We start from the raw sequence: 26,007 nt of genomic DNA on the forward strand, positions 1-26,007 counted from the left end.
TTCAAGATAAATAAACTAATCACTTCGCGAGCGAATTCAAATGGGCTTTGGAAGGCAGTGTTGCTAAATCTGTAAGTGGCTTATGACTGGCATGAGAACACCAGTCGAAGGTCCGGTTCCAAGGCTACATGGTTAGCGTGCTGGCCTTAGGTCCAGAGGGTTCCGGGTTCGATGCCCCGGCCGGGTTGGGGATTTTAACCTTAATTGGTTAATTCCAGTGGCGTGCGTGCGTGCGTGCGTGTGTGTGTGTGTGTGTGTCGGGTCCCATCCTCATAGGCGCGCAGGTCGCCTATACAGCGTCAACTCAAAAGACCTGCACCTGGCCTCTTCGGAGGCCACACACCATTATACCAGTCGAAGAATAAAACTTCGCCAGGGGAAGGGTTTCAGTACAGACCTCCGAGCTGACAGGGTTGCGTCAGCAGAGCAAGTACGCTACGGTGACACTAGCTGAAACCAACATTGTATGTGCGTTTGATGCTGATTTCTCAGCATGGCTGTCAAGCCGTTCTTAAATCACGTGCAGATTTAGCAACACTACTGCGCAAAGCCCATATGAATTCTCCCGTGAAGCGATCTGATTGGCCAACTTAAGCAGCTGATAAAATAACAACGTTGCCAGGTATCGAATTATTTCTTTTGAATTATTTATCAGCATGACCAATCCTCTAACGCTTATATACCCGTTTCACGCTGTTTCCGACCACCTGTATTTGAAAGGTTATATGCCTAAGATAGTCTTAACTGATTACAAAAGTGTCAAAAATTAATGTGGCTCATGTTTCAGATACGGGCATTTAAGAGATTCTTCTACTTTCCTGGGCTTTTCCCCAGTTATCAGTCGGCAGTGAGAAGCCCGAAGGGAAGTCCTCCATACTTACGTTGTACCTTTTATCGCTCTCAGCTTATTTGGAAGAGGAGTGGCCTGCCACTCCATCTCCCAATGGGACATAACCAGATGTCTCAGCTGAGAGCGAATATCACTTGCTGGAACCTTGAAAGGCAACGGGGGCAGTGTAACTGCCTCCTTGGCAGCCTTATCTGCTAACTCGTTTCCCTCTACACCCATGTGGCTTGGGAGCCACAGATACTTGATTCTGGTGCCGGCATCCGAACACCTGTCCGGCAGGTCCTGGATCCATTGCACCAGGGAGTGCCGAGGGAAATGGGTATCAATAGATTGTAGCGAGCTCAAGGAGTCAGTACACAGAAGAAAGTGTAGGCGCTCATCGGAAAGTGCGTACCGCAGGGCTTCACAGATAGCATGGAGCTCCACTGTGTACACACAAGTTTCTGGTAGAGCAAAAATAAACCTCTCAGTGTCCACAATGAATGCACAGCCCACTTTAGTGTCTTCTCGAGGCATCCATGTAAACGGCGACTGAACCTGGATACCGGCCAAGAACGAACGGAAAGAGCCTCCGAAAAATCGAAGGGTCCGTGTTTTTCTTCTGGCCAGTGTGCAGATCCAGGGTTATTTCGGGTCATCGTACTACCCACGGAGGTACCCCACTTGGTTGTCTGACAAGGCAAGGAACTGAAGGTATGTGAAACAGTCTGTGACTGCTATCCAAGCGTATTCCAACCGGCCGCGTTGCTCGAGGACAAGCAGCGTATATCCGACAGTGTCCATTGTTGAATACGCAAGGATAGCTTGGGGTGAAGTGGCATCTGTCGCAAATTTGCAGCATATGACAGAAGGAAGTGCTGGCGCCTCAGATGTAAAGGTGGCACACCAGATTCAGCGAACAAGCTAGCTATGGGGCTTGTTCGGAAAGCTCCCGTCCCCAACCTAACCCCGCTGTGATGGATAATGTTCAATCTCGCAAGAACGCTTGGTCTTTCTGAGCCATATGCTGCACTGCCGCAGTCTAACCTAGATAAAATATGTGCCCTGTCAGCTCCTCAATTAGTGCTGCTAAGAAACTTAGAGATTGAGCCTCTTGGTGCATTGCGCTTTTAGCTGCAGCACGTGTGGCTCCCACGATAATTTACTATCGAAATCGGCGTCAACTACAGGATTAGCGACATTTCCTAAATAAAACTCAGGATGTGGGTGAAGAGTTCGTTGCCGACCAAAGTGGACAACAGAGGTCTTTAAACCGAAAGCCATGTTCGAAGGTCCACTGTTCCACTCTCCTAATAGCGTGCTGTAATTGTCGCTCGGTGACTGCCATATTACGTGAGCTATAGTGCAGAGCAAAATCCTCCACATATATTACTGCTGAACCAGCAGCAGCAACAATACAGTTTATGGCAATTGCAAACAGTGACCCTAAGAACCGATCCCTGTGGGACTCTTATTTTCTTGAACATGGTATTGCGGATATGTCCACCCTACTCAGACACGGAATAGACGGAGGGTCAAAAAATTCGCAATAAATACCGGCAAGTTACCTCGGAATCTCCACTGATGCAGGACTAAAAGGATACCATATCGCCATGTGGTGTCATAGGCCTTTTCTAAGTCAAAGAAAACGGCTACCAAATGCTGCTTGCGGAGAAACTCATCCTGGATAGAGCTCTCCAGGCGTACCAAATGGTCGGTGGTCGAGCGAGCGGCTCAAACCACACTGGTACTCTGATAATAATCCGTGTTTCTCCAGACACCACACAAGTCGGCGATGTACCATCCTCTGAAATGTCTTACACAGGCAGTTTGTAAGACAAATCGATCTGTAACTTGCTGCACACTTAGGACCTTTGTCAGGCTTGAGGACAGGAATGACTATGCCCCCTCTCACCACTGAGACGGATACTCGCCCTCTATCGAGATTTGGTTGAACACGCGAAGGAAATATAATAGACTATCCTCACTAAGGTGTTTCAACATCTGGTTATGGACGTTGTCCGGCCCGGGAGAAGTGTCCTTGCAAAGCGCCAAGGCGCTGTGGAGTTCCCACTCCGTAAAGGGCACGTTATAGTCCTCAGAAGTGTGATTGGCAAAACTAAGGTGATGACGTTCTGTCTCCCGCTTCAGAGCGAGGAAATCGCGATGGTAATTCCCGAAGCCAGACACATCCGCGAAATGACTTGCAAGATGGTTAGCAATCGAGAGAGGTTCAGTGACGACACTGTCTGCAATGGAAATTCCTGGTACTGAAGATGATCCTTGGATACCCAAAATACGTCAAAGTTTAGTCCATACTTGAGATGATGGAGTATGTGACGTCATAGACGACACATATCTCTCCCACGAAGCTTTCTTACTTTGGCAAATAAGAACTCGCGCCTTAGCGCGGAGTTTCTTAAATATTACCAAGTTGGCCACAGTAGGCTGCCTACGATAATGTTTATGGGCTCCACGGCATTCTTTGATAGCTGCTGCAATGTCTTCGTTCCACCAAGGAACGAGTTTTCGGAGGAGGCCCTGAGGAGGGAATGAACTACTCAAGGATAACGTGTGTTGTGCAGGTTATTTCGCCGTGTACGGTCCGCGTGGTATTGGCGTTAGATAGCTAGGAATGCAAGCTCGCAGCTGCGCGACTCTAACCGCACGCTCACTTGCTCGGTAGTCTGTAGTACCCTCCTGTCTTTGTTTCCAACTGTTTGTTCCAGTGATCATTCTATTTTTCATGTCTATAACTTCTAATTTATGAATAAGATGTCCAGAGTTCACTCAACTCTCACTCCTGTAAAGCAAAGTTGATCCAAAAAACAGAGCTGTGTAAAGATAGTTTCGCCCAGGAGCTGGTTTCTTTCTTACATAATGATGATCGCATTTGGGAGCTCACTGCATTAGCTTTTGTGCATCTTGATTCAGTCTCGCTTACTATACTGCCATCCTGAAAGAATACACATTCTAAATACTTGAAATGATCTAAGTGTTCTGTTTTGTATTCCCAACCTGTCATTCAGTTCTCTTAGGTTTCTTCTCTACTGATATCACTTTAGTCTTGGAAATGCTAATTTTGAAGTGAAGTATACAGATAAATCTTTGGTTCATAAAATGACACAGTTGCAAAAAGGGAAAGGAATCAGATAAATTGTCTTTCTATAGCAAATGCTAATATTGATATTATGAACACCGAAAGACTCAAGTGGCTGGACATCTTTTATGGATGAAGGACCATTACATGGTACTGCAGACTTTTAGGGAATGAACATTCGGATGACTTCTTAGTGATCTAGGACCTGGTAGCACAAGCTATGTGAAAAACTACTGAGAAACTGTCAGCCTCTCATCTGAGACAAAAGTCTGTGGAGCAGATATTGAAAGTAACAAGAGATCTTTGATTTTTTCAACCTGATGAATGAATGAATGAATGAATGAATGAATGAGCAATCATGTAATGGTTTTTTTGTTATGTAATGGTAGAAAGAAAATCAGGTCAATCATTCAAATATTAGATATAGTTCATGGTACTCAAAGGGAGTACAAGGTAAGAAAAAAAAAAAATGGAAAGCAAAATTAGTCTGGTGAAAATACAACCTGTTTACCAGAAGGGATTGTCCTGTACCAGTGATTCTACAGAAATAGTTGCCTATGTTTTGTTTCTTCTGTGTGTATAGTGTGGTATGTAATGAATTATTGTCTCTGTAATTGGCATATTGTCCATGAAACGGCTATATGTCATAACTCTCAGTTTAAGCAAAGTTGATATTTGCCATTTTCAGGCTTGTGGGTTGTGTTAACACCTTCAATAAAAATGCCAAATACCCTCAAGAAATATTTCTTTTATTTTCATTGAAAACAAAATGCTGTATACCCAATGATGTTTTTATCCCATGGCTGAATGTCATAACCTAATCGAGGGTTACAGCATACTGTAGTTTCATGGATGATATAGCTCTTGGTTAGTTATTCTGAGTAAAGAAGAGACTTTCTTTACTTTCCTCACTGATGAACTGTTAATCTCTGTACATAGAAATATTGTCTTTTTTTTCTAGTCTCCTGAATATGAAACCTACTTAGCTCTGGTGCATACTCGCTTTTCAACAAACACTTTCCCCAGCTGGGAGAGAGCTCATCCTTTGCGGTAAGGACAGAAATTGTTTATTGTAATAGGTAGTCATAGAATGATGAACATTTAATTTTCATGACTGCATTTCAATCAATCAATCAATCAATCAATCAATCAATCAATCACTACTGATCTGCATTTAGGGCAGTTGCCCAGGTGGCAGATTCCCTATCTGTTGTTTTCCTAGCCTTTTCTTAAATGATTGCAAAGAAATTGGAAATTTATTGAACATCTCCCTTGGTAAGTTATTCCAATCGCTAACTCCCCTTCCTATAAACAAATATTTGCCCCAATTTGTCCTCTTGAATTCCAACTTCCAATATGTTAGATCATTGAAAGTTTATTGTGAATAAAATGTTGTTTTGGAATGCCTAACATAAGGTTTATGATCAGATTTTCTGCTCATTCAGAATTGCTCGTAGCATCAAAAGATCATCATTTTAATTTAAAAGATAGAAATATTGTTTATAAAACCAATTTAAATGTACAGGCTGCCAAGAATAGACAAAGTGTACAATAGTCAAATGAAAAATGTAAAACCTACAAAGCTGAGAACTAAAATGAGTTACCAGTAGGCTGATTGAAGGCAGGCTTAAAATGTCAAGAATGTGGATTACAATAATGATGTTGAGATTGTACATGCAAATCTTCCTCCTGGGGCTTTAAAACTTATGTAAGATGTATGTGATCAGCCACACTGAATCTTATATTTCTTCTGTTACCCGTAAGAGGCCACACCACAAAATGTAGAAGAGGATAAAAAAAGAGTGAAATATGAACTCTGAAAGATTCAAGTGACTATGGACATCTTGTAAGGATGAAGAATGAAAGAAATGAGCATTCAGAAGACTTTTTAGCGATAATCGATTAGTCTATCATATATCGTTTAATAATCTGTGAAACAGGCTGATATAGGTATAAGGTAGGTGATAGAATACAGAGCATATTAAAAAACGACGAGTTGCATAGAGATCAGAAAATGAAAAGGAACACACAGCGGGTCCTTTTCATGTTACTGTCTTTCTGCATCTTCATTTGACACTGTTTCTTCCTTTCAAAAATACACACAATTTAATTGAGGTCTGGGGAAACATGACAAACAAGACATAAAAGCAGACAAATTGCACCGAAGTGGGTTCTTGATGAGCTATTCCCACTCTGCTAGAAAGGAAGAAAAGTCAACATGAGAGTTAAAAAAAATCTAAATGAAGGAATAAGAAACCATCACAAACAGCCAGAAGGAGTGAAACCATATTTAGGAGGTTCTATCACCATTAGGCAGTGTTACATGACACAGATTTAAGTACATGAAGTCCATACCAAGCATTAAAATAAAGAAATACATATTCTAACTGGATTGAAGTTGCTTATATATATTTAACAAAGCCAAGCTTATGAATTACACCACCGTTCCAATACTTCACAATCCTTATATTTAGGATGTAAATATTATACAGATGTTAAAATTTTTTTTGGGCATGTTTCGCTTAAACATAGTAAGCATTATCAACTAGAAAAACATAACCCGAAAGTTAGGTCGGGGCCCTTAACCTGATTTCATGAAGTAGAATTTTCACGAAGATCTAATAGTTCACAATGGTAAAATCTGAATTAACCATAAAAAAATAGTCAATAGATTGTAAGTTAAATTATTATTAGTGAATGATTAGAATTGCTTATGTCGTATATGAGGAGAATAATATAAAATATGTCAAAATTATGTTTTGATCATGTATGAAGTAATAATCAGGTCATTACAATATTAATAATATTAGTTCATAGTTGTGTTCTTCAGTCCTTCTAAAAACTTCAAATTAAATGAAGTATACAATAAGTAAAAATCACTGGTTAAAATCTTGTTCTAGTATAGTCGAAAAAGAGTGAAGTCAAAGGAATTCACAGGAGAGTTGGTTGAAAAACGAAAATTAATAAAGTTGAGTTGAATTACACCTGAAAGGGCGTGAATGTGTGGAATTTTGTTCAGATATTTTCTTCCTGATGGTGAGTTAAAGCCATTAACTGTTGTATTTGAATTCCATATAGGGAGTTCAACTGAGCCTTCGATGTAGAACAGATCACAATGATATTGCGTACCGAAGTCTGAAAATGTAAGGGGAACAAAAGTGTGTCGTTAGCTGAAGAGTGGAAAATATTCAGATTAAAAGCAAAAGCTTATGAATGCTTACCCCTTATGTTAACAGAGAGGTGACTGTTCACCTTGGCTGCTCGTGAAGGTCTGGCAGTCGTTAGCTTACTGCCAGGGATGTGGTTACAAAAGTTGAGAGGAGGGGTAGGTGTAACCTTGAAAGTGTTGGTAGCTGGCGGTGGGGGTATAGTGTAATGAGGTAGCATGGCAGTAGCTACTGTTGCAGTAGGAGGATTGTTTGCAGATATATTGTTAAAAATTTTCATGAAATTGACATTTATATAAAAATAAGTGAGCAAATTGGGAACTTGATCGATTATTGGACTAGTGACTTCTGAGAGATCGTTTAAATTATTATTGTTGTTGTTGTTGTTGAAATCTAAAAAAAAAAAAAAAAAAAAAAGAGAAGAGTTTTCAATACTCGGTCATTAGATTACTTTTATTTACATATTTAACAATTTGGAGGTCTCGATCAATTATAGTGAAGTTGTGCCTGGTATCCATGTGAACTCTCATGGCAGAGTATTTTCTGTGTTTTGACGCATTCTAATGCTCTTAAGTATCTAGTTCTGAAACTTTGACCAGTTTGGTCCACGTAACAAAATTTGCATTGGGCGCATTTAAGCCTGTAAATTCCAGAACTCGAAAACTTATCCATTGTTCTGTTTACGGTGGTGGAATTTAAAAATAAGTTTCGATTAGAGTTAAGAGTTCGGTATGCAATTTTTATGTCATGTTTCCTTAACGGGTTGATGATGCGGTAAAGGTAAAGGTAGCGAAATTTGTTTTTCTAGACTTGTATGGAATTATTTCTATAGCGGTTTTTAATTTAATTTTACCAATAATCTTGTTAATTATATCAGGTTTGAAGCCATTAAGTTTAGCTAAATCTTTAATATATTTGAATTCTTTCTTTCGATTAACAGCAGAGAGTGGAACATTTATTGCCCGATAAATTAAACTGAAAAAAGTAGCTTGTTTGTGTGACTGGGGGTGCAAACAATCGTTTTTTATTGTCAAGGGAGTGGCAGAAGGTTTCCTGTAAATTTGAAAAATGAATTTATCATTATCTCTGGTTAAATTTAAATTCAGGAAGTTCAAAGAAATGTTGATTTTGTTCTCCTTGGTGAACTTATTACTATCAAGGTCTTTGAGGAACCGTAATACTTTATTGATATTGTTCTGATGTTTGTCAATAATGGCGAACGTATCATCAACAAATCTCATCCATATTTTAGACCATTGATTTTATTGATTATCCTGTTAGTTTCTAGATTAGCCATGAAAATGTTAGTGAGAAGTCCAGAAATCGGGTCTCCCATTGCTAGTCCCTCCTGATGGTAGATTCTATTATTGAATGTAAAATAATTATTTAGGATGAATTTCAATAAATTGATTAGGTCATCTATTTTGCATTTGCTTAAAATATTTTGTATCAAAAGATTGATTTTTATGATATTGATAGTTTCATTCACGGTTATAATTGAATACACGTTGGTAATATCATACGAAACCATAACATGATTATCTTGCAACCTAAATTTAGATAATTTATTACAAAAATCAACTGTACTCTTAACATAAGCATCATTATTATATGTAAAGTGTTTGCTTAAAAAAACAGTGTAAAAATTTGAGACTTTATACGTGGGACTATTTCTACTGTTTATAATAGGGTGCACTGGTACCCCTTCTTTGTGTATTTTAGGTAGAGCTTTTGATGTTGGTAACCTGGGATTTATTATTGTGAGTTTTTGGTATTCGTGTTCCTGAAAAAGAAAGGGCGAGAGACTTCGTTGGATTTTCATTGTAGGGTCTTCCTAAGTGCTAGTAGAAAAGAATCTTCAGTTTTCTTAATGTATTTGTCTTTATTTATTAACACAGTTGTGGAACCTTTGTCTGCTTTCATGACAATTATATTATTTTTAATCTTATTTTTTTATGTCGATTACTTGTTTTTTGAGATGTAGTATTAACTTGAATTTTAGTTCATTAGCTGAAAAGGGAGCTTCTTTTTATTTCGTATTTAACATCATTATGATTTTCAATAGGTAACTTCATGATATTGGATTAAATTTCAGCAATATTGGTAACAAGATCATCAGTTTTGTTGGAATAAGGCCAGTTGAACTTCATACCCTTGTTCAAAAGATCCAATTTTTTAACATCTGTATAATGTTTGTATCCTAAATATAAGGATTGTGAAGTATTGGAATGTTGGTGTAATTCATTTGTTTGTAAATTTTTATATTCTTATCTCCAATACGGTTTATAATGAAGTTTACAACTTGTAATGTAACAGCCAACCAGGCAATCGCAAAGAACAGATTTCTTAATCTCAAAGTTAAGGTTAACAAAATATCTAGGGATATTACATTTTTAAAAGATTGTTTAAAGTATGGATTGATTCCTAAGTTTTTAAAACATTTACAAAGGAAGAACATTTCATCTCCTTGTTTATACAATGCCCAAAAGAAAATTAATGATATCTGGTTGAAAAATGAAATTAAAATACATTATAAGAAAAAAATCACTTCTGAACTTGCAACTATATAAAATTCATCTAGAAACTAGTCATGCCCTTGGAAAGAAAGTGCTTGCTTACATGAAAAGCACACAACATTAATGAAATGCTTCAAGAGTTCCCTGTTTTGTTTTACCCTCTCGTTATGAAATGTGATTCCCTGTTTGAGCTGGTCATCTACTTGTGTGCCCACCCTAACTTTACCAAACGACTCTAAGAGATAAGATGCTCTGATGTATCTTAGACTCTTCGTGAGAAACAGCTGCATTGGTAACTTTTCTCAGATTAATAATACCCCGTTTTAGTCCAGCTTGTGTTTCTGTCTTTACCAAAAAGAAGGCAAGACCAACAGAACAGAGAATTCACTTTGGTGGATCCTGTCAAACAAATTTTTCATACAAAGAAGCAGTGAGGTGCCTAGTGAAACACTTGTTTTAAGCCTGCATTCTTTTATAAGGCTGCATTTTTCGAGGAAAGGTCTACCTGAGAAAGGCCTTTCAAGAATAGGACGGGTAAACCTCATCCACGTTGTGCAGCAGCTGCAAATGGATACCTGGAGGGATGTGGGATCTACACAGTGGACTGGCAAGCATCTTCCTCAGATATGAACCTGCATAGAACGTGCGTGAAATTTTTCCTTAAAAAAATATTCCAACTGTAAACATTCTCCCCTATGATGATTAAGGCTGCCATCGAGAAGTGGGACTATTTGGCTCAAGAAATGCTCAGTGATTGGTATTGAACATGCTGCATCACATTCAAGAGTGCCTCAAGGGTCATGGTACACTAACATGACTTGCGCGATTGCATTGAGAACTGTCTATAATTTGTGATGTTCTAACTAGTTTAGTCATGTATCGAAATCTTGTTATACTGGGTCGAAAGTTAATAAGAAGTGTAAGTTTCCATTGTGTTTACTATCTGATACCCCTGCGGGTGGGGGCAATAGAATAACACCCACAGTATCCTCTACTGTCGTAAGAGGAAACTAAAATGAGCTCCCAACTTGGAGTGTAGTTTGGCGACCACGGGGCCCTTAGCTGAGTCCTGGCATTGCTTACACTTACGTGTGCCAGGCCCCTCACTTTTATCTATCCTATCTGACCTTCCTTGGAAAACTCTTGTTTCTTTCAGACCCTTACGGTATTAGAGTATTCGAGGCCTAGGTGTCTTTCATTTTCACGCTCTTCGTGGGCCTTGGCTTTTTTTGCCTGACATCTTCATTTTTTGAAGTGTCCACATCCCTTCTATTTTTTTCTCTCTGAGTAGTATTAATACAGGATGGTTATCCAGTTGTACTTCCTCTTGAAACGGTAATCACTACTACCACCACTTACTTTCATATTAAATACATAATCCACCTCAAAACAACAGAATCTGGTATATGCTTAACTTTATATGACAAGTGTGTTTTCGATTTTCCTTAAATTAAAACTTCACAGAAGAAATTTAAAGGAAAAAGTGAGATGTGTAGGAATGGAAATTGTTAGTTCAACATGTTGATCCACTACACAAGTACAGCATGTCCTGCAAGTAATACCCTTGCTGACTTATCACTAATCTTGCAAACAATAGGCACAACTTCCATTGCTTGTTAGGTTCCTTTCATCTTCTTTGCTCAGCTAATGAGTTGCCAGTGCAAGTTTTCAATAATTCTTACATCTTTATCATGAATTTCAGTTGGCTGTAATGATTTGATGATGAGCACATTATGTTTTACTCCATCAAATGTCTTTTCATAGTCTATGGGACAAGCCAAAGAAATCTTGTCTGATCCCAACATTTCATGTATCACCCTCTATTTGACTATCTTCATGTCTAAGCATGCAACGTACTTACTACACCACATAATTTTTTAAATATCCTTCATAAAATACTTAATTCTGCACTATCCACCCAACCTTCCAATTAACCTTTCTTCATGCCGGGCTGAATGGCTCAGATGGTTGAGGTGCTGGCCTTCTGACCCCAACTTGGCAGGTTCGATCCTGACTCAGTCTGGTGGTATTTGAAGGTGCTCAAATACGTCAGCCTCGTGTCAGTAAAATGAAATGTCGTATGGGTTTCAGTGCCGGGATATCCCAGGAAGGGTTCGGCTCGCCAGGTGCAGGTCTTTCTATTTGACTCCCGTAGATGACCTGCGCGTTGTGATGAGGATGACATGATGATGAAGACAACACATACACCCAGCCCCCGTGCCATTGGAATTAACCAATTAAGGTTAAAATTCCCGACCCGGCCGGGAATCGAACCCAGGACCCTCTGAACCGAAGGCCAGTACGCTGACCGTTCAGCCAACGAGTCGGACCTTGTGTCAGTAGATTTACTGGCACACTAAAGAACTCCTATCAGAAAAAAATTCCAGCACCTCGTCTCTGAAAACGGTCAGAAAAGTAGTTTAGTGGGATGTAAAAACAATCACATTATTATTAACTTTTTTCCCACCATGATGGAAATGTCCAAGCACATAACACCACCTTCCTGTATTACCAACCCGCTGAACTACCACCTTCACCAATTCCTTCACCTTCACAAATTCCTTTTGCATTAGATGAATGGAGCAAGATTCCCGATAATATCAGGGCTGTAGAAAGTGGAAATGCTTTCAAAGCAGTTGTGTGGGAATTCTTGTGTTAAGTAAATTAGTGCATCTCCTTTCCATCTCGCTGATTAAAATTGTTTCTTTTATATCCTCCTCATGTAACTCCGTTCACTCTCATTAAATTCATACATAATCGTGATTTGTGTTTAATTTTTGTCGTACTTTTAGTTTGGTAAGTTACAAATGGTTTAGTTATTAAATACTTCTTGATACCAGCTGTACATCATTTTATGAACTTACTACTACATTGTAGTAGATAAAAAAAATAACATTCAGATCTTGTGGTTTAAATTTTTCATTTGTTTAATTATTTCAGTCTTATAATTTTAATCATCAGATAGGTATAGCCACTTCTTTGTAATTATAAAAAACTTGGCAAGTACTCTATTAGGCAAGGCCACTTGGCCTTAGTCTTGCCAGAATAGATAAATCATTAATCAATAAACATTCTTGGAGAAGAATTAAACCAGAAAGGGGATCACAAATTCTATATCCATTTTGAAACCCAAATTGGGTAGCTTTCAGGTTTTTCTCAGTCTTGTTTGAGCATTAATAATTTAAACATTTCAGCAAATGGCTCATCAAACTGATAAGACAGTATTCATTGTTTTTTTTAGAAATTGTTTTGGCAGATGAACTAAAGTAAAGGTTAACCAGTATTGAGGTAATTCTTCAAATTTACAAATATTACTGATAAGGTCCATAATATTATAAGTTTGCTGTGCATTAGTATGTTGTATAACTTAACTGGAATTTCATCTAGGACTATCTTATAATAGTTCATTACATGAATTACTTTTGAATTTTTCTGATCCATGTGAGCACTCATGATTTGTACTTAATGCTGGTCAACTATCAGAGAAGAGTTCAATATCAAGTTCCTTCGATACCATGATCGTGATCGAGTGTGGCGCGCGAAGCGAGCTTTGAAGGGCAGTGGACTCATGCTAACTGAGTCTCTCACAAGTGTGAGAAAAAACATCCTTAATAAGGCAAGAGATTTATGGGGAATGCAGAAATGCTGGACTCAAGATGGGCGCATTTGTGTTTTACGGGAAGATGGAAGTAAAATTCAGATATGCACGATGGCTCAATTAAAAAACATTGCAGGGAGTAGGCTGAACATGTGAACATAGTGAAAGAAATTATGTGTATACTAATTAGTTTTTATTTGTGTGTGTTGTGTGTGTGTGTGTGTGTGTGTGTGTGTAAGTGTGCTTGTGAAAGTCAGTGGATCTACTCGCCAAGCTGCTCGGGTAAGCTCATTTTACTTCTTGTTTAATTGTATGTCCTACTGTTTAGTTTCAAATGTTCGTTGACCAGTACAACGGTAATACCATTGACCTGCATTCCTCTCCACAGCCCTCACCCACCCCTTCTCTTTTGTCCCTACCACCTTCAACAGGACTTGTGTTGCAAGAGCAGCTCAGTAGCCACCCGCGATCGTTACATTGTTGCCACCTAAATGGCCAGTCATTATTAGCTCATATGGAGGAGGTACAGGCTATTTTTGAAGTGAACAATGTACATATTATTGGAATCGGTGAAAGCTGGATGCGTACAGACATGCCGTCATCGGCAGCTAACCTTGACAGATACTCAATATTACGCCATGACCGCACCGACAAAATAGGTGGAGGGCTTCTACTTTATTACAGAAATGACCTGAAATGTAAGATAATTTCCACTTCTGACCCAAGACTTACACTACGACCAGAATTTATGTTTGTAGAATTAGACTGCCATAAAAAGATATTAATAGGGATTGTATACAAGCCACCTAAAATAAGGCAGACTGATGATTTTGAAGAGGCATTAGCAAATCTTATCTCGGCATATGATGACATTATAATCATGGGTGATTTTAACACTGACCTTTTAAAGCAGACTAGTGAAGCGAATAACCTACTAAATGTATTTCTCGCCACAAACATGACTGTTCTACCCCTCAACGCTACTAATCACGTTCATTACTCTGACCGCACAAGTCATACCTTAATTGACCTTCTTGTGACAAATCAACCTCAGAAAGTAATTAAACACGGACAGATCCCTGCTCCTGGCATCTCTTCACATGACCTATTGTACATGTGTTACTCTACGCGAATACCTAAGTACAAACCACGCTACATTACAATACAAGACTTACGACATATGGACCGGAATAAACTGCGCCACAATGCATATAACTTGCCTTGGGACAGTATACGTAATTTTCAGAACATAAACTCTAAAGTAAACAAATTCAATTCAATGGTACTGGAAATATTTGATAAGCACGCACCAAAGAAACAGGTAAGAATCACTCGCCATTCATCCGGGTGGCTAACGGCCGAGATAAGATCTGCTATGGCCAGTCGTGACAAACTGTACAGACAATACAAACTGACGCATGACACAGATGATTTTGAGCGGTACAGGACTCTGAGAAACAGAACAAAGCAACTAATTAGGAACTCTAAATATCAATACTTTCAGGAACTGATGAACACTAACAGCCCGAGACAAAAATGGAGTAAATTACGTACGTTAGGTATAGGTAAAACCGTAGAACAACATGTACCAAGCATATCACTAGAGGCTTTAAATGATTATTTCGCACGGCCAAGAATAGCCTCTACCTCCTTCCCTAAAAGTTCACTACCCTTGTTTCAACAGCATTCTGTGCATGAGCAATTCTCTTTTAGAAATATCACTTCGAATGAAGTTAAAGGTGTGATATACTCTATTACATCTAATGCCACAGGTAATGATGACATTCCTATATCGCTGATTAGATATCTTGGGAGCTGTTCTGCCAATACTAACACATATATTTAACTACTGCCTGACAAACGGAGTGTTCCCAGATGTTTGGAAAGATGCACTAATTAGACCCATCCCGAAGAGCTCCAAGTTAGATTCTCCTTCAGATTATCGTCCAGTTTCCATCCTACCACCCCTATCCAAGGTACTTGAACGTCTAGTTCACACACAAGTTACTGAATACCTTACCAAGCATTCCCTCCTCAATCCCTTCCAATCCGGCTTCAGGAAAGGATATAGCACTGCGACAGCTTTACTACGAGTGGCAGATGATATTAGACGTGCAATGGACCAACGGGAAGTGACTGTACTGACATTATTAGACCTCAGTAGTGCCTTTGACACTGTCAACCCTCGGTTACTACTGCACAAACTTCGGGAACTAAATTTTAATAGTGTGTCGCTTCGGTTCTTTTCCTCTTACCTTGAAAATCGCCGGCAACGTGTGACAGTGGGAAATATGACTTCAGGGTGGCAAAGTAAGACCCTCGGTGTCCCTCAGGGGTCGGTCCTGGGACCACTGTTATTTATCATCCAAATTAATGATATATCGAAAGCTCTTAAATTCTGCAAAATGCAAGTGTACGCAGATGATGTACAAATTTACTGTCATTCAAAACCGAGTGATATAGATACTGCAATTACTAAAATAAATTCCAACCTAAAACATCTTAGTGACTATGCAAATGAAAACAGTTTACTAATAAACACGAATAAAACTCAAGTTATTATTATTGGTACCAGTAAAAACCTATATTCCCTTAAGCAACGGGACATCTCTCCAATAATTTTAAACAATGAAATCATACCCTACTCTACTTCAGTGACTAACTTAGGAATTATTATGACTGAGACCCTAAATTGGACTCAACAGGTGATAAGCACATGTAATAAAGTACACAAATGCTTATATCCTCTGAAGCGATTCTGCAATGCATTGTCGGTTCGACTTAAAGTACAACAAATTCACTCTTATACTACCTATACTTGACTATTGTGACACTGTGTTGACTGAAATTACCTGCGACAGTAACAAGAAACTCGACCGGAGCCTCAACAGCTGCATAAGATATATATTTAATCTGCGATATGATGCTCACATATCACCATATTATAAGGAATTGTCGTGGCTTCGAGTGCACCAGCGCCGTGAATTTCACATGTTATCACTTCTGCACAAAATACTTTCCGCTAATACTCCCAACTATCTTTCTTCGCCTTTTTCTTACCTCTCTTCATATCATGACCACAATACGAGATCTGGCTCCTCTCTTACCATACCTGTAAACCGTACTGCTGCTTACAACCGCTCCTTTATAATCTCTGCGTCCAGGGCATGGAATTTGCTACCTGCGAATATTAGGGACAATCCCTCTCATCGAAAGTTTAAAGTGGCGTGCCGCGAGTATTTGTTGAGTAGATCCTGCTGACTTGCTGGATAATTGTTGAGTGAATGAAAGAATGAATGGGATGAATGAACGGATTATTGCAGTGGATTTTACTTTGTGTATTTTAAAATTAAGGATTCTTTTGTTGTCATTTTTAATATTATTACTATTGTTTTTGCTATTAATATTATTTGTTTTATTTGTATTTGTAAGTACTGTATAAGTTATGTACATGTATACTCGTCTAGTGGTTAAGTGTAAGAGAGGGCCTTGAGCCCTAACTTCGCCACCAATAAAGGCATTATCTATCTATCTATCTATCTATCTATCTATATTTTTCCTGTAGCTATGATGGTTATAATAGAAAAACAGAATGTTTCCATAACTTTTAAACATTAACATGTGCTTTATTACATGTAACAAGCTTTGACAGCTTAATTTCAAGTAATACTAATCCTGTATTGACTATAATCAAGTATTGAATATTTAAGATATTTAAGATAAATATGCTGTATGTGATTTTATAATGGAATTGAGAACGTAGGTGGTATTGTTTTGTAGGTATCTGGCTCATAATGGGGAAATAAACACACTACGTGGAAATGTTAATCTGATGAAGGCACGTGAGGGTGTGATGAGCAACCCAGAATTTGGTGAGAAGTTGAAGGACCTGTATCCAGTGGTTGAGCCTAATCTTTCAGATTCTGGTGCTGTGGACTGTGTTTTGGAATTCCTCACTATGGCTGGAAACAGATCTCTACCAGAGGTGAGCTGTTTTGTTTGTGAGGTGTCTAGCTTCAAAATATTATATAAACATGATTTACCAGCAGTGCATTCTTTATTTCAGAATGTTTGCTGCATGAATATGTATTTATAGTATTAGCATTCGGTCTTAAATTCATTTTTAATCTGTGGATTGTTTTATTGGTAACCGTAATCTTTAGAAGAAAGCATTCTCAGGTCTCATCATTTATAATATGATAGGTACTTGTTATGAGGATATATAAAGGCTATTTTTTTTAAGGAAAGTCCATTATTTTGTCAATAGAAACAGAAGTTATAATGATATTGCTAAAAACCTTTTTATCATGTCCTCTTTACACATTAAGCTGTTTATATGCATAGTTACTGTGTTTGTTTAATCATATATTGTAGCGTTCTACCAATTTTTGTATTCCCTCATCGTACAACTCTGCTGCCTGTGACTGAAGTAACTGAACGGATAATAATTGCTCAGCGCATGGTCGGGGCTGTATTGATGGGTGGTCCATTTGTTCCCATCCAAAAGATCGGATTAATTCTTGAATTTGAACACTAGAATGGGGTTGGGTATTGTCGTGCAGCAATAAAACTCCTGATGACAGTAGGTCACGTCGCTTATTCTGTACAGCACGCTGAAGGTTTTTGAAGGTCGTGCAATATGCACCTGAGTTTATAGTTATCATTTAGACTCTCACGGCCCGTGTAACTATTCATGAGGTATATTTTTGGGCTTATGCCGTGTAATTAATTATAAAAACACACTCAACGCGTTTCGAAAGGTACCTTGCCTTTCTTTATCAGGAGGCAAGAGAGAAATGAAACTACGCATAACAGGTTGCTAGGAGAAAGCAACAAGGAACTTGAAATGGTGCCCTAAGATGTAAATGGGACGCCATTTTAGCACCAGATAGTGTGTTTTATAATTAATTACACGGCATAAGCCCAAAAATATACCTCGTGAATGAGTTTATAGTTATCTCTTGTGGCATAAAGTCCAGTAACAGGACACCATGCTTGTCCCAAAACAAAGTGCCCATAATCTTGCGTGTTGACATTGTCTGTTTGGCTTTCACTTCGACAAGAAATGGTGTGTGTCACCATTCCATTGATTGCTGCTTCAATTCAGAAGTCAGATGCGAAACTCATGTTTCATCCCGTGACAGTATGGTCCTAATTTTGGTCTCCTTCCTCACTGCATCAGGACAAAAAGGTCAAAGCACAAGCCATTCTCTTAGTTTTGTGTTCCTTAGTAAATAGTCTGGGAATCCATTGCGCACACAGTTTTCTGAGCTACAAGGTGTCCGAAACAATTTTGTATAGCAATGATATTGAAATGGGTGGGAATTGCAGTGACAAAGTGGAAGTTTTGAAATGCTGGTCCATAGAATTTTTCATCTACTGTGGGGCATTAAATAATTTGAGATTATAGGTCAGCCTGATCGCGGTTCATTATGGACATTGTCCTGCCCTCCTTGAATACACTCTCCCATTTATGCACCTTGCTGTCGCTCATTGCATTCGTGTCGTACACCTCGCATATCTAGTGATGAATGTCCGCAGGTGACACGTTCCTTGCTGTAAATTGAATCAAACATCCTTATTTTACACTGAGCGACACACTTGATTATCTGGAACATTTTAACTGCCCGCACCGAACCATACATAATGATGTTACGACTGCAGCTGCCAAGACATGCCGGGAGACAGCGTGAGTGTGCATTTCAGCGGGTGCACCAACTTTACAAAGCTACAAATGATCGGACCTTAGTTAAAGGATAACCCTCGTATATATTATTTTGACTTTTAAGGGAAGATGGAATGGTTTAATAAATGCAGATGATGATACACTTTATTCTATTTAATCATACATGCTACAACCAAAGACTTAATTTTGCAACACGTTTTGTTTTGCACGCTCAGCTCTTTTCATGGAATGTCGTTGAGCACAAGAGGTAAAGAGTCTAATACACAGTCCATAATAATTCTCACGCTTATGTTTTCACCTCAAAACTTACATGTAATTTGGCTGTCGATGTGACCTGGTAGAGCGGTTCAACCCTGCTCTTTGAGTAACAGCCAAGAGTGGCAGTGGAGGAGTTGGGACTGGCAACATGGGTAGGTCAGGTGGCACAGTCAAGGCTGGGGAACGACCAGAAATTGCCACCAGATCTCCAAACTTGGAAGGTTGTGACGATGGCTAGTTCTTAGTTTCTGGGTCTCCTGGAGTATCTGGAGCAAAAGACACAAATTTCTTTTTCACATTTGTCTGGTGTAGCTGATCAAGGAGTCTTTTGAAAATGAAACCAATGTCCAATTTAACCAGGTAATGGAAATGGCCATATTTTTAGATGCCACATCCTGCCTTTCATGTAACTTCATTATTTTAGTAGTAGTAGTAGTAGTAGCGGCGAGCAATTACATGTCTCCCACACTTAATTGTTGAGCGATTGATTCTTGGGAGCCGGTACAGAGAAAGGAATTCGCTGAGCGAAATAGATGTTATTTTGCAAAATTAAGATTTGTTCAAATGATGCATAAATAACTTCCTTATTATCTCACATTGAAACTGAGAAATAAATTGGAAATATCTTCTGTCAAGTTTATTCTTGAATATTTCAACCAAAATTTGAATTTTGAAAATTCTTGCAATAAATGAAATTTGAAAATGAACCAATTTTCTTCATAACATTGGTACATTAAATATCGTTTCATGAGTCTAGAATTTTCTGGGATAAACACTCTATTCTTTATAGATTATTCTCATGTAAGACCTACAGTCTTTTTAAATCATCCACTGATAATGCCTACAGTCTTTTCTCAGTTATGCACTTCACAATATTATTTCAATAGGTACTTTAAAGTAATTTCATCTTAAAGTCTGTTTAAATTATCACAACATTATCACTTGAAATTGTCACTTGAAAGTAAATCGGCACTTGTAATTAGATTAACACTCAAAGTTAAAGTAGCACTTGAAAAGAATGACTTGAAATTAATAAAGCACCTCTTCAGTAAGTTCGTAAATGTCTAGTGCTATAAAGGGTTTCAAAATAATCACTGCTTTTAATAGTTTGAAAGTTTAATGCTAAATGCACTCGTATCACCTGAATGTTTGACGCTGGAACTGGGGAATGTGATTCTACGAACAGCATCTGGAACTCCATCGATGTTGTCAGCACCACGTTGAACCACGTACCATCTCTCATGTCGAACCACGTACCATCTCTCATGTCGAACCACGTACCATCTCCCATGTCGAGTAAGGTGTTTGGTTGATATGAGGATTAAACACTCGGTTAAGATTTCTGGTGTCGTTTAATGGTGAAGACACACAAGAAAGTTCAATTGACGATTGATTGCGAGTGTTAAAAATAGCACTATCTGGTCAAGTGAAAACTAGAAAGTCGCTGATAACCAATACTCAGAATTGCACTTTCAATCGCAGTCTGTTACGTGCACTTTGAATCGCAGTCTGTTAAGTAATTTCAAAACTATAATCACACTTAGATATAATTATGGCTTTTGAATGAATTAAGGCGGTCTGAAACATTTGATTTTGAAACGCACATCACAGTTCGAAGTTTCCCCAGTTTTAAGTAGTCTCACTTCTTAAGTAATATGAGTTTTTGAAAACACTGTTCATATAATTCAGACTATTTACACAAGAGAATAATGTTTCTGGCGTTCAGAACACGCTGTACTGGGTTCAAAATGAAACCTAAAGTTCAAAGCTTACCGGAATATCAAGTGTCAGTCCATGTTCTACACTCGCAAGATGTATTTAACGGTTTCTAGTTATTACTAACACAAATATGAAGGGGATATTAAGTGTTATTTTACTTCACTTGGGTTAATATTTCATGGAAATGCCATAAGATGTCCTTAAGGTTTACTAAGCTATTTGGTATCACTGTTCAAATATAAGTAATATTTGGGAACATTGTCCCCACTCAGCTACGACAGTTACTAAGTTCAGAGTTCTCGAAACGTTCTAAGTTTTGATAAGTCACTGTCCAATGTCAAACACTCATTCTCGCACATGCTGAAATTTTACTAAGTTTGGATGATGTCACTGAGAATAGTAGAACCTAACTTAATGCACGCTGGATTTTTCTATGTCCGTAGCAGTGTAGAAATTTTATAAGTTCGACGACTAACTTCGCGTAGCGCGACTGAGTTTCAGGTTCGACACCTACACAAGGCGACCGTACTATCCGTCATAGTCGAGTTGTAGATTGCAACTGATTATACCCCTCTATACTTGAAGCTAGGCTGGCTCTCTGCTTCTTGCGAAAAAATGTTTCATTTCCACCTCAATATCTTGGAAATCTGTAGGTCTATTTTCTTGAAACTTTGGCTGGTTTACATTTAAAATATGCGCTTCACGATGGTGTACTTAATTATTTTGTAGCTAAAAGGGTTTAGCAGATACAAAAATTGTTCCAGCAATTTCTAGACTGGTGAGCTGGCAGCACGTGAAGATTAAGTCATCCGGCTTGCTCCCCGCCTGTGATGTAGCCCCCCCCCCCTCTCTCTCTCTCTCAGCTGCTTCTGGAACATTCACTTCGCATGCTGACTTCAAGTGCTAGCGCCTTCATGTCGCAATAAATTTACAGATTAAAAATACAATGTGCCAGGCTGTAGGCATTCCTGGTACAATATTCATAACTAGACATGAAAGCCACTTAACTTACAAAATATACAGAAAGCCTACACACACCTCTAACACAATCAAAATAGATTCTATCCACCCAAGTGCACACAAAAAAGCAGCATACTACAGCATGATATACAGAGCATTTAACATACCGTTAACAAAAGACTTAAACAAAGAACTACACCTAATTTATGAAATAGCCAAACATAATGGATATTAGAGAGAAATGATTAACAAAATTATCCACAAAATAAAATATCAGCCTAAATCAAATTGGAACAGAAAAATCCAAGAAAGACTACGTACTCTTTGCCTTCAATAACACACATATATACCCTATAACAAACGTTTAAAAAAAAACACAACCTGAAAAAAAAAAAAAAAAAAAAATATATATAAAATAAGAGTTTTGTCTGTGCATTGCTCAGAATTTGAAAAGTATGGTATTTCTGTATCGGTCATCTCTACAGTAACAAGGAAATGCACTTTTTACTTTTCCGTAATTTCTGTCTGTCTGTACACACATCACGAGAAAACGGCTGAAGAGAATTTGATGAAAATCAGTATGTAAAGTCGGGGAGTGAGCCACTACAATCTGTAAATCATTTTATTCATGCTGAGGGAAATGGTGGTTTAGGGGAAGGCCTAAAATTAAATTCTCAAATATTTATATTATTAGTGGTCCTATCGATAAATACTGCATAACTAAAGTTACATAGAATTAAATTTTTGATCATTTAAGGATTATACACTTTTACCGTACCGGCTATGATAACACAGATATTCATGAATTTCGATTGTTGTTGCTATGTCCACATCAATGCCGAGCCATGAGAAAATGGGTGAACAGAATTTAATGAAGATCGGTATACACAGTCGGGGAAGAAGAAACTATAGTCTAAGCTATTAACAATTTTACTGACCCTGGATGAAATGGTAGTTTATGGGTAGGCGCCTAAAATTTAATTTTTAAATACCTATGTGATTGATCCTATAGAAAAGTACTACATAACAAAAGTTATAGAGAATACAATTTCCGATTATTTATGTTTTATTCAGTTTTACCGTATCGACTATGATAAGAGTAGTATTTCAGAGTCTGAAGAAAACTAAATGTGAAGGCCCAGAATATCGAAAGTGCATAACATTGATCAACAATAACATTACATTGACCATTGTTTGTTGTGATGTTCTTTGCTTCTTATGGTACCCTCAACTCCGATAGATGGAATTACTGTTGCGTACCGAGTTTAACAGCCTGACTGAATATTGGCGGGAAATAGCTGGGGAGTTAGAAAACTTTTTTCTTTAGCATGTCATTCCTCTGGTTCATACATTATCTGATACTGCTGGTAGGTAACACACTGGTTCATCATAGTATTCTAGCTACCCCCTGCGGGTGGGGGACGCACATGTAGAATACACCCGCGGTATCCCCTGCCTGTCGTAAGAGGCGACTAAAAGGGGCGACCAAGGGCTGACTGAATTAGAACCATGAAACTAATTTTGAATCGTACCATCATGCAGGGAACACCATAGGTTGCCTGTACTTGCGAGTAGTACCACTAAATTCGGTACGAAATAGGTTTGTGATTAGTAGCAGTAAAAGCTTGGCCTGGTGGATTCCAGTACCCGTGCGTCGTACCCATGTGTGCAACACCGCGGGTCTGGGCGTAGCCTGTGAGTTGTACCACTATATGAGCAGCATCGTGGGTCTGCGTTGCCTGTGATTAGTACCCACTATGTGAGGAACACCACGGGAATACCGGCGCCCGTGTTTAGTACACCTAGGTGGGGAACCTTCTCGGTTTGCGTTGACTCTGAGTTGGGCCATTGTGTGAGACACACCATAGGTCTGCGTTACTTGTACGTATTGCAATACTTGTGAGTAGTACCATCTTTTGTGGAACACCGTGCGTCTTCGCTACTTCTGATTAATACCCCAACATGACACATACCATGGTTCTATTTTACTCGCGACATGTACCATTCTGTGGGGCCTTAGACGTGGATTTTGCACCCCCTTTAGACACCAAGCATCATTGTGCTTTATAAGTGGTTCCTTGGTCGGTAATAATGTTATTTTCGATCTGTATTGAGTCCGATCCACTGGTTTTTGTTTGTTTTGTGTTTTGTTGAGTTGCTGTCCATCCATTTATTCTTCATGCCATATTTTATTTTTATTTTGGTCAGTGGATGCCTTTGCAATTTTTGTTCTTTCATTTCGTACCATTAGGGGCCGATGACCTTCGATGTTAGGCCCCTTAAAACAAGCATCATCATCAAGCCTTGGTCGGTAATAATGTTATTTTCGATCTCTATTGAGTCAGATCCACTGGTTTTTCTTTGTTTTGTGTTTTGTTGGGTTCCTGTCCATCCATTCATTCTTCATGACATATTTTATTTTTATTTTGGTCAGTGGATGCCTTTGAAATTTTTGTTCTTTCATTTCGTACCATTAGGGGCCGATGACCTTCGATGTTAGGCCCCTTAAAACAACAAGCATCATCATCATCATCATCATCAGTATTCCAGCTATTCGATCCCTACTGGGACACGCTGTTTTGAATGAGCAGTGTGCACATTTGGCAGAGGCTCACTTAGTAATAGTACAGTAGTATGACCTGGTCTAGAATTACAATTTAGGCCTGTTCCAAATTATAGGACTACAATTCACAAAATAATTCAAAATTCAACCCTGAAAAGAGCAGTTTCGTAAGAAACTCTTAACGTTTATTAAATTCTACATTCATTTTATTCCAAATTAGCAGTAAAGAGGAGTTTTCTCCTATGGCTTGGAGGAAAAATTTGCCTCCAAACCAGAAAGATTTTTCCTCCACCAGTGTAGTAAAATGAGATTTTCCGACTCGTGGGGTACTCCTAGGGAAGAGATTAGTAAAAGGGCATAGATTTGCCCTGGGACTCTCCACTATTCGACCCCCCTCCTCGCCGAAGAAAGACAACGAGTGGTCACGGATCACGACTGTCTGTGGCTCTGTCATTCAAGTTCTGGAACTTTGGACTGTTCGATTGGCAGCATAGTACTGTTCGTTAAATGGGAGAAAATGCGTGGTTTTTCATTTGATCGAGCATTTCATATTGCTTTTAATCGCGCCATTCCTACTGACGTCATTGTTCATTTCACTTGGGGAAACCACTAAGACAGTCTTTCTGACGATGTAGAAAAGCAGGTGGAGTGTGTGTGTCTGCCATTATAATGAAAACTCCCCAACCTGATTGTGACTGATGGTAGGCAAGCGGACCTACCATTGCAATGAAAATTCCCTAACCCAGTCTTCATATGACAAAAGACGTTTGGTAACTTCCCCGTAGCTTTTCTAGAGTAACGTTAAGAGCTATATGATATAATACAATCTTGCTTGCAAGGTGTACACTACCTAACCTAGAATTCTGTATACAATGTAGAATTCCTAGCGAAGCACGGGTACATCAGCTAGTAGCATATAAAACTACTCATAATAATGCTAACATTCTACACTACACCAAATTGATCAACAATAATAATAAATAGTCATTCTGGAGTGTACCGTATGAAATGCAATAACTGTTAAGCCAGCTACATCGGATGTACTCGTAGAAATGTTTTAACCCGCTACAATGAGCACTTAAATGCGATAAAACATAATCACTTTTCTTCCATAGCTCAACATATCGAAGACGACAAACATAAATTCACAAGCATTGAAAATGACATGCAGATCCTGAGTATAAACTGCAAGGGCCCCTTGCTCAATATAACACAGGAATTTTACATTACTTTAGATCAATATGCCAACCTTAATTCTAATCTAAATGAAATTACAGATAAAATAAATATCATCTTTAACACAGCCATTCCTTCCTTAAAAAACATCTATCTCAATCAACAAACAAAACCTGACACGCATCAAAAGACCATTAGACTCCCAGCTCCACCCTTACCCCTCAACAGCTACTCCTCCTGCCCCTCTGCCCCTCCCCCTCACAACAAATAACATTAGCCCAAAACGAACACAGAGCAGTGCACGTACTCCCAAGCTACACACAGCGTCAAATCAACAACAGCAGTAAGTACACATATACACATTCATTCCACACGACTAACAGGCATCCCAATTACTAAAATAGAATTACTCACCTTTCACTTTTATCTTTCACA

General features: G+C 38.6%; 1 protein-coding gene across 1 annotated transcript in view; it reads left to right on the forward strand.

Annotated features, from left to right (window-relative positions):
• The window catches only part of LOC136856759 (uncharacterized), a 674,434-nt gene that overhangs the window by 329,440 nt on the left and 318,987 nt on the right, over nt 1-26,007 (forward strand). The window contains exons 8-9 of the mRNA XM_068224954.1: nt 4,891-4,979; nt 16,991-17,195. Of these exons, the coding sequence (XP_068081055.1) occupies nt 4,891-4,979; nt 16,991-17,195 (294 nt within the window). The remainder of the gene's footprint in view (nt 1-4,890; nt 4,980-16,990; nt 17,196-26,007) is intronic.

This window comes from Anabrus simplex, chromosome 1 (assembly GCF_040414725.1).
Source record: "Anabrus simplex isolate iqAnaSimp1 chromosome 1, ASM4041472v1, whole genome shotgun sequence".
NCBI classification, from domain to species: domain Eukaryota; kingdom Metazoa; phylum Arthropoda; class Insecta; order Orthoptera; family Tettigoniidae; genus Anabrus; species Anabrus simplex.